The sequence below is a fragment of the Spermophilus citellus genome (genome assembly GCF_964194105.1).
Source record: "Spermophilus citellus genome assembly, chromosome: 6".
In the NCBI taxonomy this organism is placed as follows: Eukaryota; Metazoa; Chordata; class Mammalia; order Rodentia; family Sciuridae; genus Spermophilus; species Spermophilus citellus.
The window spans coordinates 31,935,586-31,955,854 of NC_138187.1; the positions used below are offsets into that span (position 1 = coordinate 31,935,586).

Sequence of the window (20,269 nt, forward strand, 5' to 3'; positions counted from 1 at the left end):
CATTGTCAAGCATCCATTTGGGCTGATAGGGTGTGTCTATTTCTCACTCTGTTTTATTTTAGTTGTGTCTGTGCTCTTCTCTCCATTGTGTATTTTCTTGCAATGAGTCTCATTACCATTTTAAGTACCTACCTTGGGGGATGGTGACTATGTTAATAAAGCAAAGGAAAAAATATGTTATCATCTTGGGGCCAGGGTTGTGTGGCTCAGTGGTAGAGTGCTTGCATAACATGTGTAAAGTGCTGGGTTCAGTCCCCTGCACCACATAAAAAACAAAATAAAATAAAATAAAATAAAGATATTGTGTCCATCTACAACTATATATATTTTAACCAAGAAGTTACCATCTTAACTTTTCTATGCATGCATTTGCCCCTTAGTTCAAAAAGATGTGACACCTCATCTGGGGGAGTCCTTAGTATTATTAAAAGAACAGGGCAGACTAGTGGCCTCTCTCAGTGGGTTTTATTGTAATGACCTGGTCTTTGCCTCTGGTTGTTGGTTTTTCTGATGACTTCATAGCCTCAGAATGCTGAGCTGACTTCTCAAACTCCTGTCTCCTGGTGTGTTAAGTTAGCATTAGAGACTATCATACTGTTCAACTCCTAATTTTCTGTTATGTTTGTTAACCTGCTAAGACTGACTCAGTTTGTCTGTTTCACTCCCACTTTATTTATTTATTTATTTATTTATTTTTGAGAGAGAGAGAGAGAGAGAGAGAGAGAGAGAGAGAGAGAGAGATTTTTTAATATTTTTTTTTTTTTTAGTTTTCGGCAGACACAACATCTTTGTTTGTATGTGGTGCTGAGAATTGAACCTGGGCCACACACATGCCAGGCGAGCATGCTACCACTTGAGCCACATCCCCAGCCCTCCCATTTTATTTATGTTGGTCCTTTAATTTTTCATACAAATTCAGAATAAGCTTGTCTGCAAAAACCCACTTGGTGAGATTTTTATAAGAATTCAATCAAATCTATAGATTAATTTGGAGAAAATCTGTATCTTTTCTGGGTTGAATCTTTCAATCCATGTTATGCTTCTCCATTTCTTGAGATTTTCTTTAATATCTTTGATCAACATTTTATAGTTTCCAGCATAGCAATCCTGTACTTGTTTTTATATCTGTTCCTAATGTGTTTCATTTTCTTTGGAGTGACAGTGAATAGTATTGTATTTTTAATGTTTTTTTTCACATTTCCCTTGTTGTTGTATAGAAATGTAGCTTGTTTTTGCATGTTAATACTGTATCTTACAACCTTGGTGAAACTATTTATTAGTTCTAGAAGTTTTAAAATATTCTTTGAGATTTTCCACATTGATAATTTTGTCCCCTGAAGACAGGGTCACTTCAGGTTCTTTCATTTCCAATTTACATGCCTTTTTAAAAACATTGTCCCATTGCTCCAGTAAGGATTTACAGTATGGTAATATTGGATAAGAATGATAAAAGTAGAAAACTTTAAATTGTTACTGATCTTAGGAGAATAGATTCACCATTTCACCAGTAAATGTTATGTTAGCTGAAGGTCTTTGTTGTTGGTGTTGGGTTTTTTAGTATATAGAGTCTCTTTCAGATTGAAGAAGTTTTTTTTTTCTTCCTAGTGTTTTGAGCTTTCATCATGAATGAGCACTGGATGTATACCTTTATAAACAAAACACAGTATTGGAAGCTGAATGACAGCTTTGAGCAGGTTGGATTGACAGGCCAGTCTCAAGCTGGGAAACATAATTATCTTTCCTTTTCCTTCTGTCCCTCCATGTGTGTGTAGTGGGGGATGACTCAAAAAAAGTACTTCCATATAATTGCATTATTTTTTCAGAATTGAGAAGAAGTTCCTAATCTTTTAAGTTATTAGCTACTATTTTTAAGTGGCTATATCCTGGCATCCCTTGCAAGATATTCATGCTGTACATATATGGGAAAGCATAACTGGTCTGGGCAACCTAGTTTTCCAAGGTTATCTGGATGACTGTCATCAATCAGTTTTTTCCTGTGCTGCCTGTATAGGATGCCCTAGGTCATAATGCTCTCTGTCCCCTGGGAGAACAGTTTACCTACCATGAGGGGCCTTTGTATTTACACAGCAGCTGTAATATAAATACTGAACACGCATCTGGTGGCTGGGTACACCCTCTACCCTCACAAGAGAAGAGGAATTTGGGATAAAAGTTTATGGAGCATCTAGCACAGGGCCTGCCCCCTAGTAGACACTCAGTAAATAATTGATTAAAAAAAACCGATGCCTGTTTAACAAGTTCTCTACAATGTGGAGACTTCCAAAACATACCTCATACAAAATGTCTTTTTCTTTGTGAACTTCAGGTAGTTTTGCCATTGGGATTTGTGCAAAAATCTCTCTTTGCAGCAAGGGATGAAGAGTGGAAGAGACTTCGAGTCTTGCTGTCGCCAGTGTTCTCCAGTGGGAAACTCAAGGAGGTAATAAACTAAGAGGACTTTAGTTAGAAACTTAAGTAAGGATTTGGGGATGGGATACGTGAGAACATCATCGTTTTCCAAAGAATATTCCACTAAGTTTGAAATTCCTAATTAAAAAAAAAACTAAAAGTAAATATCAGAAAGATCAATAGAGTAGAAGGAAGGGAACAGAGGGAAGAAAGAGAGGAGAGAAAGGGGAAGGATTGGGACTGAGTTAGAACAAATTATTTTTCCATCCTTTTATAATTATTTCAAAAGGAAACATTGTTATGTATAAATAAAAAGAACTAATTAAAAATTTAAAATCACCTTTTGTCTTTATGTTCTAGAAGAGATATTATTTGATTCATTATAAATATCTCATACTTTATAATCCTGGGAAAACCAGAGCCTCGGGGACTCGATTCTCCTCTAACTGTGGGTGGAGTTGTGTTTGTGCTTAGATGATCCCCATCATTAACCAATATGGAGAGGCATTGGTGAAGTACCTGAGCCAGGAAGTGAAGAAAGGCGAGCCTGTCACTGTGAGAGAGTAAGTAGCAGGCAGCTCTGGGGTTCTGAGCTGTTTTAAGACCTTCCAGCAGCCTGCCAGGGAACTGAAATTACCACTGTTGACCTCCTCCGTGACCAGACAAAAGTAAGTGTGAGCTGTCACAACCACAATGGGCCACCCAAGGAGGAGAGGCTCCCAGGATGAGGCAGGGTGCTGGGACATCTGTGTGCAAAAACAGAATTAGTTTATCTGCTTGATCGTCAATGTGGATATTATGTAAGTCAAAACTCGTTTTCCAACGAAGAATGTGATCACACAGAAGTTGAGGGTAGAGCCTAGGGAATGTTGGATGGGGGGAAGTTTCTGGTACCTATTGAGCAGGGATAGAAAGATATAACACAGGGCTAGGGTTGTAGCTCAGTGGCAGAGCACTTGCCCAGCATGTGTAAGCACTGAGTTTGATCCTCAGCACCACATAAAAATAAACTGATAAAATCAAGGCATGCTGTCCTCTACAACTAAAAAAAAATTATTTAAAAATATTTTAAAAAGAAAGATACAATGCAGGCTATGGAACAACAAATCTCTTCATGATTGCACTGAGAATATCAGCAAAATACAAAATATGAAATACTCTCACCACTTCTTCCTCCAGTCTCAACAGAGATAAGGTCCTGAAAGGATATGGATTACAACTACCATATCATTTGTTGTATAAAATGGGTTATTTTGACCCATGAACAACCACTGATACTGTCTTGGGAAATCTGAGAGAATGTGTTCCCCAAGTTGTGAGCTCATCCAAGTACATTTTGAGGAAATTTTCAATGTTTTAACTGAGGATATTCTTACTCATTCCCTTTTGCAAGATTCTGCCCTTGGGGCCACTTTGGGTCCTGGAGTGCAGGACCTCTCAGGAGCTGTAGCAGTGGGTGCAGAGAAGGGGGGGCAATGTTTCTGCCTCTCAGAACAGGGTGTTGCTTTTATGTGATGTGCTAGAGAGGAATCAGCTCTGGGCACAGACTGTGCTTAGGCAGGACCTAGGTCAAAGTCACCTATCTTGGATCCCCTAGCAGGAGTCAATTATAACACCCTGGTCCTGCTGAAGCTCCATACTTAATCATCTTTTATCATCTACACTCCACTCACTGATGTAATTTATCTGATTATGGGTGTCTGTCTCTCTGTGACTGAACTCCTTGAGCTCACTACCCTAGTGTCCCTAACTCCCTTGGCACAGGGGAAGCTGCCTCATGGCATTTGATAGGAGCATGGACTAGTCATTTGATCAACAGATATTTTTGACAGTGTGTGAATGTGCTCATAACACTTCTTCCAGCATGTGTCGTAGGAGAGTAAAGCAGTGCAGATTAAAATTTTACATTTCTTTCTCTACTCAGAGTTTTGGGGAGCTACAACATGGACGTGATCGTGAGCACATCTTTTGGAGTTAATGTCAATTCCCTCAACAATCCACAAGATCCATTTGTGAAAAAAGCCAAGAAGGCCCTTGGTTCAGATGTCTTCCATCCAATTTTTCTTATAATTAGTATGTGGGTCACCGTTTCTTTTTTTCTTTTAAAATAACAACTTCATTAAGATATTATTTACATACTATATGATTCCTTAAAATGTAAAATTCCATAATTTTTAGCATGATAAATGATATGTGCAGCCCTCACCACTGTCAAAACTCAGAAAGCTCATTATCTTTTAACTGTCAGCTTTCAAAGTCATTTACCCTAAACAAACACTACTGTATTTTCTATTTCTTTAGCTTTGCATATGATGTATACATTATAAAAATGGAGACATGGAATATGTGGTCTTTGGTGATGCAAAGTGATATCATTTAGCATTTTGTTTCCAAGCGAAATATATATCAGTATTTCATGTTTATGGCCAAATAATATTCCATTGTATAGATATACTACAATTTAGTTATCCTTTCATCAGTTGATAGACATTTATGTTATTTCAACCTTTTGGCTATTATGAATGGTGCCATTATGAACATTAGTGTGAAACTTGTTTGTGAACTCTAGTTTTCAATTTCATCTGAGTGTATACTCAGGAGTGAAATTGCTGCCTTCTGTCAGTGTTTTCCATAATAGCTGTACCATTTAATATTCTTACCAAAAGTGTATGAGGGTTCCAATTACTTCACTTATTTTCTAACACTTCCTGTTTCCATCTCTTATTTTAGACATTGTAGTGGATGTGAGATGGCAACTTATGTGGTTTTGATTTGCATTTTCCTGTTGGTTACTGATAACAAGTAATGTTAATCACTTTTTTATTTGTTCTTTTTAGATATGCATGACATATTTATAAAAATATAAAGTATACCTTATTCTAATTAGGATGCCAGGCTTGTGGAGGTACATGATGTGGAGATTCACTATGAGGGGTTCACCTATGTACATAGGAAAGATAATTCAGATTCATTATTTTAAAGAATGTCTATCCATATCTTTTGCCCACAATTACCTGAAGCATTTGTCTTTTTGTTTTGATGCTTAAGAATTTTACTGGTGTGAGTCTGTACCATACAACCAGAGGAAGGAAATCTTGTGCTCCATTTGTGTACAATGTGTCAAAATGCATTCTACTGTCATGTATAACTAATTGGAACAAATTAAAAATAAAAGAAAAAAGAATTTTTAAATAATTTAATTGAAAAAATACTTCTTCATGTATTCCTTACACAGTTTCTTATCAGATTATTATTTGCAACATGTTTTTTCCTATTCTATAAATATCTTTTTACTTTCTTGATAGTGTCCTTTGAAGCACAAAGTTTTTAGTTTTTTGCGGTTTATTCCTATCATGGGAGGTACTACATATCCCAACCATTAAAATGAATGAGCTGGATTTCAAAATCTTAAAATGTATTAATCTCAAAGCTGTAGTGTTCACAAAAGAAAAGCAATTGACAGTAGATGCATGCAATTTGATGCCATTTATATAAATGTTAGAAACTCAACAGATCTTGGAAACTTAACATTTAAATCATATATGATTTATGTCATTTCCTTTTATTGTTTGTGCTTTAAGTATCAAATATAAGAATTGATTGAAACCATATGGACTTACATACTTTTTATGGTTTACTACTAAAAATTGTAGTTTAGCTGTGATATTAAGGTTGCCCAGGTAAAACCTGGTGGTGGTGACATGACAATGTTCGCTTTCTGATCATTTATTTGCTGTGTACATCTGACTTGTGCATATACAAATGTACATGTAATTTTGTAAGTGGTGCTGGGGATTGAATCCAAGGCCTCATATATGCTAGGCAAATACTGAATCACTGAGCTTCATTCCCCAGTCCCTCTCTGTACATTTTTTAAAGTTGATGGAATACTTTAAGATTTGCACCGGAGAATTTTTACATTTTGGTTAGAATGAAGATCAAATTTAAAAAAGGCAAACTGATAATGAGTAAGATTGACAATGTTTGATACAATAATAGACATGATGTTATGTCTTGAAAGAAATATCATTCAAATAAAAACCTTATCATTTCCCTCCCATTCAGTAAACTGTCAAAATAAAAATCCTATTTCAAAATGATTTTACTGTTAAAAAGTATTCCCCAAATCTTAGACTGGTGAACAATCATTACAATTCCAAGCCCTTTATATCTTAGTTGGCACATTCTTCAAAGGAAGGTCCTATTGGGCACCTGGTGAAGTATGTGTATGTTAAATCTGAGTCTTTTCCTGTCCACAATCAGGCCGTGCTCTTCAGTGACCATCAAGGTGATATGCTAACCCAGCTTTGCCTTCTGGTTTGCCTGGAGGTCAGCACAAGAATGTCTCCAGATCAGGGAGGCAGGACAGCCGTCCCCAAGTGTCACTGAAGATTGAATCATGTACCTAATGGGTGGAGAATTTGATGATACACAAACAAAAGCTAGTAGTCATCTTTGAAACTACCAAGTGTACTCAGTGTGGCCATTGAATAAGAATTAAGGCAAACTAAAAGAATTGAAGTCCAGGACCACTTCCTGGGCAAGAAGGTGTGACAGGAGAAGGAGACAAACCCAGCATTAGGGAGAGCAAAGACCAACAGATATTGGACACCATAGCTGGATTTCTCTCAGGAAAATATCCTGTTCTCCATGGTTTATACATGCATGTTTTGTTCACTGGTGGGTTGTGCAACCCTAGCCAGACTTCTGGACTTAAAGGAGCCATACTCTAAGGAGGGACGTGAAATGCTACATTCCAGATTTACCTCTGACTTTATGACTGATTTTGTCATTTCCATTTCCATTTCTGCTTCCAGCACCGCATTGATTTTCTCCAGTTAATGATTGATTCCCAGAATTCCCAAGACAAGGAGCCCTACCAAGGTAACCAAGAATGTTTCATGGTCCATTGACAGGGAAATTCAAATAAGCAAATTATCCTGAAAATATACACGTTTTCTAGAGAAAATAGATTTCCACCAAATTGCAGGAAGATACACATTTGGATATTGCAAATGGTGCCCACATGTACTGTCTAGAATCATACAGGTGTAACAAGGCTCAAAAATTGAAGGGAAACTAGGAGAAAGCATTTCAGTCATGAAGTTAGTCTGTTTTCTTTTTACCATCCACATCAGAACAAATGCTGATTTGCAGCCTCATTCAGATGCACTGAATCAGAACCTCTGCCTGGATATTTGCATTTGTACATCCAATCAGGAGGTTCGCTGTCCCAGTAGTGGTGAGAGTCAATGGCAGTACTGGGTGAAAATGTGTTCACTACCTTCATCTGATATAAAGATTAACTTTTCCCATGTAATTCATAAGAATGTTGTGGGGGAAATCTCCTATACTGTGTAAACATCCTATTCCTCTGCATACTTTCACCAACTAGTATTATTATACATGGATGATTTTTGATAGAAAGCATTTGAATTATGATGTTTACAAACTGCTGTCTTTATCATTCTATCATCTACCGTACATTTATGAGTTGGCATTAGATTGTAAGAGAATTCCATTCTTATTTATGTCAGTATGATGTTATATACTATGAATTTATTCTCTTGCTATCATTTTTTATTTTGATGGTCAAATTCTCTTGGGCTTAAGTCTTTTAACAACTTCTCCCTTCTCCTTCTGTTCCTCCTCCCTCTCCTCTTCCTCATCTTATATTTTGATTGTTAAAATTGACTATATTTTATAGCAGTTTTAGTTTCATAACAAAACTGAGAAGAAGGCATAGAGATTGCCCATATCCATTTTTTTCTCTAAATTCATATGTTTCCCCCATTACAAACATCCCTCACCAAAATGATATATTTGCCATAATCAATGAACCATCACAGATAAGTCACCTTACCCCTAAGTTCATAGGTTAACATAAGGGTTCTTGAGTTTGTACATTCTATCAGTTTTGATACCTATATAATGATATATATCCACATTGTAGAAACATACACAGTATTGCATATGTTTTCTCATATTGTTTTGGGAGAACATTCTTGCTTTCTGGTGCAAGAAACTCTAGGTTCCTTGTCTATTTCCTCTGATCAGGCCTGGAAACACCCATTTTTTTCTAGAAGCCATGGCTCCTTTAAGTGAGAGACGGTATTAGACACCAAAATCTGGAAGTGTAATGTGACCATTACTACTGTAGTTTCTTCTAGATCGTTTCTCTGAACAGAGATATGAAAATAAAATATATTAGTGCAGACTGAGCAATATAAATATTTCTATGTGAGTCCATATACATGGTTGAAACAGTAATCCTCTCCCTGATTCCACTACAACTTTCTGTGGTGAATGAAGTACTAAATATATGTAGTGTTCATACAGCAAGCACTGGACACGTGGCTACGGAGCTTTTGGCATGTTGGTAATGTTACTGAAGAAGTGTACTTTCTATTGTTATTTAGATTTAATTCATGAAAATTTAAATTTAGATAGACACATATGGTTAGTGGCTACCAGAGTGTACTGAACAGTTGTAACTTAAGTTTATAATCCAATTTCATTTCAGTATCATTGGGTTTATGCCAGTAGTGGGGAAAACTCGGTTTGAGTTTTCCCACAATAGCATCATAGAAAGCTTCTGTAAGCTAGAATTCCATGTAGATCTTTCTCACACTCATTTTGCATTATTTTTTTGTTATGAATTACATGGTTGGAATGTATACCATGTTTCTTTCAGGTATTCGAGTATCAACAAATCCTAATCATTTCTCAAATCAATGAGATGAACACTTGAATGTGACTTTTCAGGAGAAAAGTCAAGAGAAACAACACCTTCTATCACAAAGGCTGTTTGATGATTATGAAGTTCAGCAAATAGAGAAGATGTGTACTAGGAAAGATGACATTCAGCCCAAGATTGATAAGCAATGTTAATTCCACTCACTGAACCCCATCGTCCTATGGCTTCTGCCTAATGCCCTGTATCAACACATTCTTTCTTGTGTGATTTTAATACCACTCATTAGACTCTGGTTAATCACTACTATTCTGTTTTTTTTTTCTCTGTATAGTTTCTGCACACCCTGAGATCATCCATTTTGAAGACTGGTGCCCCAGGTCTTCTATTACCTGATGATTCTTAGGCTAGTTTGTGAACAGAGTTGACCACATCTCATGAAAGTTCAGATTTCAATTTGGTAGCTCTAGAGCAAAGCTTGAAACTCTGTGTTTCTAATAAGCTCCTTGAAGCTGTTGATGCTGCTGGTCCATGGACCACAGTTTGTGTAGAAAAATTTCTCTGTGGCTTAGTATAGTTTTGTCAATGATGGCCTTTATTTTCCCTGCAAAGATGCCAGTATTGCAAATGCTTTCAAGGTTCTTCAACCTACATTCTAGATAGAGTAAGTTTTTTTTTTCCCCCAGGGGAAGAGTGCTACCCACTATTTATAGCTAAACAACTTTCATGATATGCAAGGCACATTTGAAAAATACTGTTTGTTTGACATCCATACTGTCCCTTGAAATCACCCAGTTCTGTTCATGGTGAGGGGGTGGCAGAATGAGGAACATTATGAATTGTTCTTCCAGTTTTTCCTCATGGGATTTTGGATCATCATTCTGATTTATCTTCATGTTAACTGTAAAGTGTGCATGGACCTGCTTAGACTAAATTGTCTTTCCTCTCCTTTTAGGTCTATCTGATCTGGAGATTGCAGCCCAGTCTGTTATCTTTATCTTGGCTGGCTATGAAACCACTAGCAGCACTCTTTCATTTATTATGTATCTACTGGCCACTCACCCTGATGTCCAGAAGAAGCTTCAGCAGGAGATTGATGAGACTTTGCCCAATAAGGTGAGTGAATGGCAGCTGGAGGGGAGAGGAGAGGTAAAATCTCTGGGCATCGGGCTGGGGATGTGGCTCAAGCGGTAGCGTGCTCGCCTGGCGTGCCTGCGCCCCGGGTTCGATCCTCAGCACCACATACCAACAAAGATGTTGTGTCTGCTGAGAACTAAAAAAAATAAATAAATATTAAAAAAATTCTCTCTCTCTCTCTCTCTCTCTCTCTCTCTCTCTCTCTCACTCTCTCTCCTCTCTCACTCTCTCTTTAAAAAAAATCTCTGGGCATCTCAGTGTGCCATTGGGCAGTTCTAAAATCATGATGATTATTAAATACTTTGTAAATGCTATGGTATTTTACCAATATGAGTTATTTGAGGAGCTCTGAAAACATCAGTGTACTGTGTCAACACAGTTTTAAGTCATTTCCAAATCTTTTTTTTTATTATTTTATTGTTGGTTGTTCAAAACATTACATAGTTCTTAATATACCATATTTCACAGAATGATTCAAGTGGATTATGAACTCCCACCTTTACCCCGTATACAGATTGCTGTGTCACATCAGTTACATTTCCATTGATTTACAAATTGCCTTTCTAGTGACTGATGTATTCTGCTGTCTATCCCATTCTCCACTATCCCCCCTCCCCTCCCCTCCCCTCCCCTTCTCTCTCTCCACCCTCTCTACTGTAAATCGTTTCTTACACTTATATAATTTCTCTCCTACTCCTCCTTTCCTCTTATATGTAATTGTGTATAACCCTGAGGCTCACCTTCCAATTCCATGCAATTTCCCTTGACTCTCCCTTTCCCTCCCACCTATCATCCCTGTTAAATGTTAATCTTCTTCTCCAGCTCTTCGTCTCTACCCTGTCCTTGGTTACTCCCCTTATATCAAAGAAGACATTTGGCATTTGTTTTTTAAGGACTGGCTAGCTTCACTTAGCATAATCTGCTCTAATGCCATCCATTTCCCTCCAAATTCTATGGTTTTTTGTCATTTCTTACTGCAGAGTAATACTACATTGTGTACAAATGCCACATTTTTTTAATCCATTCATCTATTGAAGGGCTTCTAGGTTGGTTCCACAATCTTGCTATCGTGAATTGTGCTGCTGTGAACATTGATGTAGCAGTGTCCCTGTAGCATGCTCTTGTTAGGTCTTTAGGGAATAGACCGAGAAGGGGAATAGCTGGGTCAAATGGTGGTTCCATTCCCAGCTTTCCAAGAAATCTCCATACTGCTTTCCAAAATGGCTGCACCATTTTGCAGTCCCACCAACAATGAACAAGTGTACCCAATTCCCCGCATCCTCGCCAGCACTTGTTGTTGTTGGACTTCTTAATGGCTGCCAATCTTACTGGAGTGAGATGGTATCTTAGGGTGGTTTTGATTTGCATTTCTCTGACTGCTAGCGATGTTGAGCATTTTTTCATGTACTTGTTAATTGATTGTATGTCCTCCTCTGAGAAGTGTCTGTTCAGGTCCTTGGCCCATTTGTTGATTGGGTTATTTGTTATCTTATTATCTAATTTTTTGAGTTCTTTGTATACTCTGGATATTAGGGCTCTATCTGAAGTGTGTGGGGTAAAGATTTGTTCCCAGGATGTAGGCTCCCTGTTTATCTCTCTTATTGTTTCTTTTGTTGAGAGAAAACTTTTTAGTTTGAGTAAGTCCCATTTGTTGATTCTGGTTGTTAACTCTTGCGCTATAGGTGTCCTATTGAGGAATTTGGAGCCTGCCCCCACGGTATGTAGATAATAGCCGACTTTTTCTTCTATCAGACGCTGTGTCTCTGATTTAATATCGAGCTCCTTGATCCATTTTGAGTTAAGTTTTGTGCATGGCGAGAGAAAGGGATTCAGTTTCATTTTGATGCAAGTGGCTTTCCAGTTTTCCCAGCACCATTTGTTGAAGATGCTATCCTTCCTCCATTGCATGCTTTTAGCCCCTTTATCAAATATAAGATAGTTGTAGTTTTGTGGATTGGTTACTGTGTCTTCTATTCTGTACCATTGGTCCACTCGCCTGTTTTGGTACCAGTACCATGCTGTTTTTGTTACTATTGCTCTGTAGTATAGTTTGAAGTCTGGAATCGCTATACCGCCTGATTCACACTTCCTGCTTAGCATGGTTTTTGCTATTCTGGGTCTTTTATTATTATTCCATATGAATTTCCTGATTGTTTTATCTATTTCTACAAGAAATGCTGTTGGGATTTTGATTGGGATAGCATTGAACTTATAGAGAACTTTTGGTAATATCGCCATTTTGATGATGTTAGTTCTGCCTATCCATGAACAGGGTATATTTTTCCATCTTCTGAGGTCTTCTTCTATGTCTCTTTTTAGGGTTCTGTAGTTTTCATTGTATAGGTCTTTCACCTCTTTTGTTAGGTTGATTCCCAGGTATTTTATTTTTTGCGGGGATATTGTGAATGGAGTAGTTGTCCTCATTTCCGTTTCAGAGGATTTGTCACTGATATACAGGAATGCATTTGATTTATGTGTGTTGATTTTATATCCTGCCACTTTGCTGAATTCATTTATTAACTCTAATAGTTTCTTTGTAGACCCTTTTGGGTCTGTTAGGTATAGAATCATATCGTCTGCAAATAGTGATAATTTAAGTTCTTCTTTTCCTATTTTTATGCCTTTAATTTCTTTCGTCTGTCTGATTGCTCTGGCCAGTGTTTCGAGAACTATGTTGAACAGAAGTGGTGAGAGAGGGCATCCCTGTCTTGTACCAGATCTTAGAGGGAATGCCTTCAATTTTTCTCCATTCAGAATGATGCTGGCCTGTGGCTTATCATAGATTGCTTTAACAATGTTGAGGTATGATCCTGTTATCCCTAATTTTTCTAGAGTTTTGAACATAAAGGGATGCTGTACTTTGTCGAATGCTTTTTCTGCATCTATCGAGATGATCATATGGTTCTTATTTTTAAGTCTATTGATGTGGTGAATAACATTTATTGATTTCCGTATATTGAACCAGCCTTGCATCCCAGGGATGAATCCTACTTGATCATGGTGTATAATTTTTTTGATACGATTTTGAATCCGATTCGCCAGAGTTTTATTGAGGATTTTTGCATCTAGGTTCATTAGAGATATTGGTCTGTAGTTTTCTTTCTTTGAAGTGTCTCTGTCTGGTTTAGGTATCAGGGTGATGTTGGCATCGTACAATGTCTTTGAAAGTTCTCCCTCTTTTTCTATTTCCTGAAATAGCTTGAAAAGTATTGGTGTTAGTTCCTCTTTAAAGGTTTTGTAAAACTCTGCTGTATACCCGTCCGGTCCTGGGCTTTTCTTAGTTGGTAGTCTTTTGATGGTTTCTTCTATTTCTTCTATTGTTATTGGTCTGTTTAGGCTGTCTATATCTTCCTGACTCAATCTGGGCAGATCATATGACTTAAGAAATTTATCGATGCCTTCACTATCTTCTATTTTATTGGAGTATAAGGATTCAAAGTAATTTCTGATTATCTGCTGTATTTCTGAAGTGTCTGTTGTGATATTGCCTTTTTCATCCTGTATGCTAGTAATTTGAGTTCTCTCTCTTCTTCTCTTCGTTAGCATGGCTAAGGGTCTGTCGATCTTATTTATTTTTTAAAAGAACCAACTTTTAGTTTTATCAATTTTTTCAATTGTTTCTTTTGTTTCGATTTCATTAATTTCAGCTCTGATTTTAATTCTTTCTTGCCTTCTACTTCTTTTGCTGTTATTTTGCTCTTCTTTTTCTAGGATTTTGAGATGAAGTATGAGATCATTTATTTGTTGGTTTTTTTCTTTTTTTAAGGAATGAACTCCATGCAATGAATTTTCCACTTAGAACTGCTTTCAATGTGTCCCATAGATTCCGATATGTTGTGTCTGTGTTTTCATTTATCTCTAAGAATTTTTTAATTTCCTCCTTGATGTCTTCTATAACCCATTGATCATTCAGTAACCTATTGTTCATTCTCCAAGTGATGCATGATTTTTCCTTCCTTCTTTTATCGTTGATTTTCAGTTTCATTCCATTATGGTCAGATAAGATGCATGGTATTATTTCTACTCCTTTATATTGTCTAAGAGTTGCCCTGTGACATAATATATGATCTGTTTTTGAGAAGGATCCATGTGCTGCTGAGAAAAAAGTGTAACTGCTTGATGTTGGGTGGTATATTCTATATATGTCAATTAAGTCTAGGTTGTTAATTGTGTTATTGAGTTCTATAGTTTCCTTATTTAACTTTTGTTTGGAAGATCTGTCCAGTGGTCAGAGAGGTGTGTTGAAGTCAGCCATGATTATTGTATGGTGGTCTATTAGACTCTTGAACTTGAGAAGAGTTTGTTTGATGAACATAGCTGCACCATTGTTTGGGGCATATATATTTATAATTGTTATGTCTTGTTGGTGTATGGTTCCCTTGAGCAGTATGTAGTGTCCCTCTTTATCCCTTTTGATTAACTTTGGCTTGAAATCTATTTTATTTGATATGAGTATGGACACTCCTACTTGTTTCCAAAGTCCATATGAGTGATATGATTTTTCCCAACCTTTCACCTTCAGTCTATGTATGTCTTTTCCTATCAAATGCGTCTCCTGTAGGCAGCATATTGTTGGGTCATGTTTTGTGATCCATTCTACTAGCTTGTGTCTCTTAATTGGTGAGTTTAAGCCATTAACAGTTAGGGTTATTATTGAGATATGGGTTATCCTTCCAGCCATATTTGTTTATTTATGTTACTGAATATGGTTTGTTTTACTCTTTGATTATTTTCCCCCCTTTACTGTCCTACCTCCCACTGTTGGTTTTCATTGTTATTTTCCATTTCCTCTTCCTGTAATGTTTTGCTGAGGATTTTTTGGAGAGATGGTTTTCTAGCTGCAAATTCTTTTAACTTTTGTTTATCGTGGAAGGTTTTTATTTCATCTTCCATCTTGAAGCTTAATTTTGCTGGATACACAATTCTTGGTTGGAACCCATTTTCTTTCAGAGTTTGAAATATGTTATTCCAGGATCTTCTAGCTTTCAAAGTCTGGGTTGAGAGATCAGCTGTTATCCTGATTGGTTTACCCCTAAATGTAATCTGCTTCCTTTCTCTTGTAGCTTTTAAAATTCTCTCCTTATTCTGTATGTTGGGCATCTTCATTATAATGTGTCTAGGTGTGGATCTCTTATGATTATGCACATTTGGCGTCCTGTAGGCTTCTAGGATTTGGGATTCTGTCTCGTTCTTCAAGTCTGGGAAGTTTTCTCGAATTATTTCATTGAGTAGATTGCTCATTCCTTTGGTTTGGAGCTCTGTGCCTTCCTGTATCCCAATGACTCTTAAGTTTGGTCTTTTAATGTTATCCCATATTTCTTGGATGTTCTGCTCATGGTTTCTTAACAGTCTTCCTGAGCTGTCTATGTTCTTTTCAAGTTGAAATACTTTGTCTTCATTGTCTGATGTTCTATCTTCTAAGTGTTCTACTCTGCTGGTAGTTATTCTCAATTGAATTTTTAAGTTGGTTTATTGCTTCCTGCCTTTCTAGGATTTCTGTTTGTTTGTTTTTTATAACCTCTATCTCCCTGGTTAGTTGATCTTTTGCTTCCTGGATTTGTTTATGTATTTCATTGTTGAAGAGATCTTTCATTGTCTGATTTTGCTGTCTAATGTCTTCCTTGAGACTCCAGATCATCTGAAGCATGTATCTCCTGAATTCTTTATCTGACATTCCATCTGCTGCAGATATTACCTCTTCTAACGTTGAGTTGACCTGCATTGCTTGTGGTCCTTTCTTTCTTTGTCTCTTCATACTGTTCGCATTTCTTTCTGCTTACTGAGACTGTTGTGTTATTGAATTTCCCCCTATATATTTGTATTACTCTTGTATAGTTGCAAAGTCTCCCACGCAGGCACGGGCAGGGGCTCTGCTCCTCCTACAATTGGGGCACTGTGCCTACCACATCAGCAGGCTGCTGGGCCTGTTCTGCTGGCTGGTAGCAGGTGCGCCTACCTTGCAGGCGCGTGAGGCGGCTCTGCCAATCCCAGGGTGCTGGGCCTGACCTGCTGGTGGGTTGCAGGTCCGGCTACCTTGCAGGCACGGGGGGAGGGCACACACCTATTTGTATTTAGACAGTTACTCGAAATGGAGGACGTAATGCTTGGGATGAAAGTTAGGGGGAAGTGGAAGGTAGGTGCTCTTGAAAAGAAAGAAGGAGAGGGAGATAGATAGCATAGAGGAGAATGGAAAGAGCAGTAAAACTTGGAAGGGGAGAGAGAGTGGGAAAAGGTAGAGAAAAATTTAAATGAAATAGGAAATAAAATTAGGTCTTAGAGATCCATTTTCTTCTCTTCCCGTAGGCAAAGCTGTGCCCTCCGGGCTGAGTTTTGCCCTCAATGTTTCAACAGCAATCCCTGTAAGGCAGTTCCTGGGAGTCTCTCAATCCTGTTGGTCCAGAGCCGTTTCACTTCTACGGCCCCTCCTCCCCTTCCTTCTGCCAGCCAGCCAGGTCCTGCTCACCGGAGGCAGTTCCCCAAGGATTTGGTTACACTTTCAGTCCCACCGAGTGCTCTATTTCCCTAACTACTGAGCACTCTCGCTGTCATTCATCTAAGCCCCAGTGCTGTGGAGCTGTGGTCTGGGAGTCAATTGTTTAATTTTTCTGGACCCCTTTGGTGGGCACACTTTCGGAATCTGGCAGCTAAGACCATTGGTGTCACTGCTGGTGGTAATAGGAGTTGGGGGTCGAGGATCCCCTCTACTTCCCTCAGCCCCTACAGTCACAACCACACTGCTGGCGGTAGGAGGAGTTGGGGGTCTGGAGTGTCCTCTGTTTCCTTCCGCCCCTACCGTCACACCCTCTCAGTTCGCGGTTGGGGGATTTGGGGATGGGGAGTCTTCTCTGCTTCCCTCTGCCCCTACAATCACGCCCCCGTCACTGGCAGTAGGGGGAGTTGGGGGTCGAGAGTCCTTTGGCCCTTACGGTCACGCCCACGGAGAGATTTTGAAGTTTCCCTGTTGTTTGTATCTGGTATGGGTGGGAGTCACACACCTGCTAAAGTAGATTCCACTGGGAAGGACTCTCTTTGGCCGAACTTTGGTGACTTCCCCTCTCTGCTATGGCGGGCCCCTGGCTGCTTGCCGGAGTGTCCGAAGGGAGGGGTGCAACTGGCTTGTCTCTGGTCTGACACAATCTCTGGTTTTAGTTCCCAGTTCGCTATTTCGTAAATGGTTGGTTAGATTCCCTTCACGCTGTCTCGGGGGGGGGGGAGCCGTTTGCTGGATGGGCGGGGCTGTTAGTAGAGCCGGGAGGGCACGGGCTGTCTGCTGGGCCAGGCAGGGACACTTCTCGCTGCGCAGGGCCGCTGGGGGCTGCCTGTAGAGCCGGGCAGCTGCGGCCGCGTGGCTAAGATCTGGGCGGGCGGGGGTGGCCGTTCGCTGAGTGACAGTGGGGCCTCCCAGGATGGCGGGATGGCGGGTGCCGTCTGCGGGTTCGGGCGGGCCGCGCCACTCGGGGCCGCGGGCCGCTTTCTGAAGCGGCTGGTGGCCGCGGGATTGTACCTCTGCACCCGCCGGGGGGCCGCCTATAGAGCCGGGCAGCTGCAGCTGCGTGGCTACGAGCCTGGCAGGCGTGGTGGCCGTTCGCAGAGTGAGAGCAGGGCCTCCCCGGGATGGCGGGATGGCGGGTGCCGTCTGCGGGTTCGGGCGGGCCGCACCGCTCTGGGTCGCCGGCCGCTTGCAGAAGCGGCTGGTGGCTGCGGGACTGGACCTCCGCGTCCGCCTGGCCGGCCAAGATCCACTTGTCTGGGACAAATTGACACTTCTAATAAACCTACCAATTCCTGGCAGGTCCCCTCTTAACGAAATTTTGCTAGAAGTTCCTCAGTAGGTAGACTGCCGCTGTTCCAATGGGTCTTTCTGATCCCGTTAATGTAGAGACATTGGAATCGCTGCTTCCTCTCCGGCGGCCATGTTGGATCCCACCCTTATATATTCTTAAACACTGATTCAGTAACTCAAAAGATCTGAGTACAAATATTTTATCATGAACTCTGTCTTTCAAAACACGCTTTACTTTACAGGTTTCTAATATTAATCAACACATTCTAATTTTATACTCCCTAAATAGTCTTTGCTGTCATGATTTACATATGTATTATCAATAAAAATAATGATAGGAAAGGTCTTTATATGTTTATCTTAATATTTTTAGAGTATCACTGAACTTCATATGTCTACTTTAAATGGGAAAGGTTTTTCCATAATACTCTGAAAGATTATAGACACATACACAATGCTACTTGAATTCCTGCAACTCAGTTAAAATAGTGAAGGCATACGTAAACCACTTTATTCTTGGGATAGTCAAAGTACGTCATGGATCTGGATTCTTGAAAATTCTTAGAGGTTTACCCATAATAACACTCTATACTTGGGCCAACTAAAGGTGTAGTCATTGGGTGATAATACCTCTCCTCAACACTCTCCTCAGAGCCTTAGCTACATCTTTATTCCGGAGAGTAAAAATCAGAGGATTCAGAGTGGGAGTAATGATGCTATAGAACACAGAACCAACTTTGTCTTGCAGTGGAGTGCGCTGGGACCTGGGCCACATGTATGAGAAGATGCAGGCACCAAACCAGAGAGAGACCACAATGAAGTGGGAGCTACAAGTGGCAAAAGCATTTCTCTTACTCCCAGCTGAACGCATCTCAATGACACTGTGCAGGATGAAGCCATAGGATGTAGAAACCAGGATGATGGGGAGGAGGAGAAGCACGATGCTACAGATATACACTGTGGTCTCATAGACGGTGACATCAACACATACCAACTTCACAACAGCTGGATACTCACAATAGAAGTGGTATATTTTCCGAGATCCACAGAAGGGAAAGTGCATCAAGATGACTGTGTGAATTAGGGAGTTCAGAGATGCCCCCAACCATGAGGTGAGGGCCATCATCAGTGCCACCTTCCTGCTCATGAGCACAGTGTAACGCAGAGGATGACAGATGGCAACATACCTGTCATAGGACATGAGAGCTAGCAGAAGACACTCAGCGCCACCCAGAGACAAATAGAGGAAGTGCTGGGTGGCACAGCCTAGGAAGGAGATGGACTTCCTGCCAGACAGGTAGTTGGTAGCCATCTTGGGGATGGTTGTGCAGACGTGCATCAGGTCCATGAAGGAGAGCTGGCTGAGCAGGAAGTACATGGGGGTGTGAAGCCCACGATCCACACAGATGAGGAGGATGGTGAGGGTGTTACCACTCAGTGCAACAAGGTAGACCACCATGGTCAGGCAGAATAGGATAAGGTGGGTCGGGGAGTCGTCGAAGAGCCCTTCAAGGATGAAGTCTGCCAGAGACGTCTGATTCCTCAGCCACATGGTCCCTTCAAAGTCCTTGGGGAAACAGGGAGTGGAGACAAAGTGTGATGCCAGGAATATGGGATCCTGTGTACAGGGTGATAATCTCCCTTGATCCAAGAAAATATTTGTGAAGAGTCTCTATTTGTAAGTATCCAGAAACTGAAATTATTGAAATTCATTTTTTTCCAAAATAAGACAACCCGAAAATTTGTCATTATGATCATGGTCACTTGAAATTCCAAGACTCTATTAAGGGCCAAAATTTATGACTCTTCTTACTAAATATAGGCCTATGTGTATGTAATCATGTGTATGATTTGTGTTAGTGTGTGTCTGTGTTTGTAAGGTTTTTGGATTATGTTTCTTATTTTACCAGGCAGCTTATAACAAGAGCAGCTGAACCACTAAGATGTTTCTAGTTATGCATGTAATTGTTAATGGTTGCATTACAGAACTTTGGCCTTATTTCTTTGTGGAAGCTGGTTAAGGAGTTGGTATACTGCTGTCATGTTTAAGTCTGATGTGGAAACTTAAAATCTACAGGACAAGCAGTACAAAGGGAAGACAGTACAAAGCAGGGCAGACAAGAGACAGATGAAATCCCAAAGCATGAGCTGTGACCCCACAAGAGAAAACAAAAAGAGTCAGTTTGTTTGCCTATAGAATTAGGCACTAAGGTTCTTCTTTTTGTATTGGCTCTTTTGAATTCTAC

The 20,269-nt window shown here is 39.7% G+C and overlaps 2 protein-coding genes across 2 annotated transcripts in view; one reads left to right on the forward strand and one right to left on the reverse strand.

Annotated features, from left to right (window-relative positions):
- The window catches only part of LOC308651215 (cytochrome P450 3A21-like), a gene marked incomplete at both ends in the record, with an annotated part of 29,603 nt that extends 16,223 nt beyond the window's left edge, over positions 1 to 13,380 (forward strand). The window contains 6 exons of the mRNA XM_081298168.1: positions 2,327 to 2,440; positions 2,884 to 2,972; positions 4,334 to 4,439; positions 7,227 to 7,293; positions 10,059 to 10,219; positions 13,369 to 13,380. Coding sequence (XP_081154294.1) covers positions 2,327 to 2,440; positions 2,884 to 2,972; positions 4,334 to 4,439; positions 7,227 to 7,293; positions 10,059 to 10,219; positions 13,369 to 13,380 — 549 coding nt within the window. The remainder of the gene's footprint in view (positions 1 to 2,326; positions 2,441 to 2,883; positions 2,973 to 4,333; positions 4,440 to 7,226; positions 7,294 to 10,058; positions 10,220 to 13,368) is intronic.
- Positions 13,381 to 18,636: 5,256 nt separating this feature from the next.
- Positions 18,637 to 19,575, reverse strand: LOC308651938 (olfactory receptor 2AE1-like; the record flags this gene model as incomplete). The annotated part of the gene is made up of 1 exon (XM_081299526.1): positions 18,637 to 19,575. The coding sequence occupies one exon, from the start codon at positions 19,573 to 19,575 to the stop codon at positions 18,637 to 18,639; it is 939 nt and encodes a 312-aa protein (XP_081155652.1).
- Positions 19,576 to 20,269: the final 694 nt, after the last annotated feature.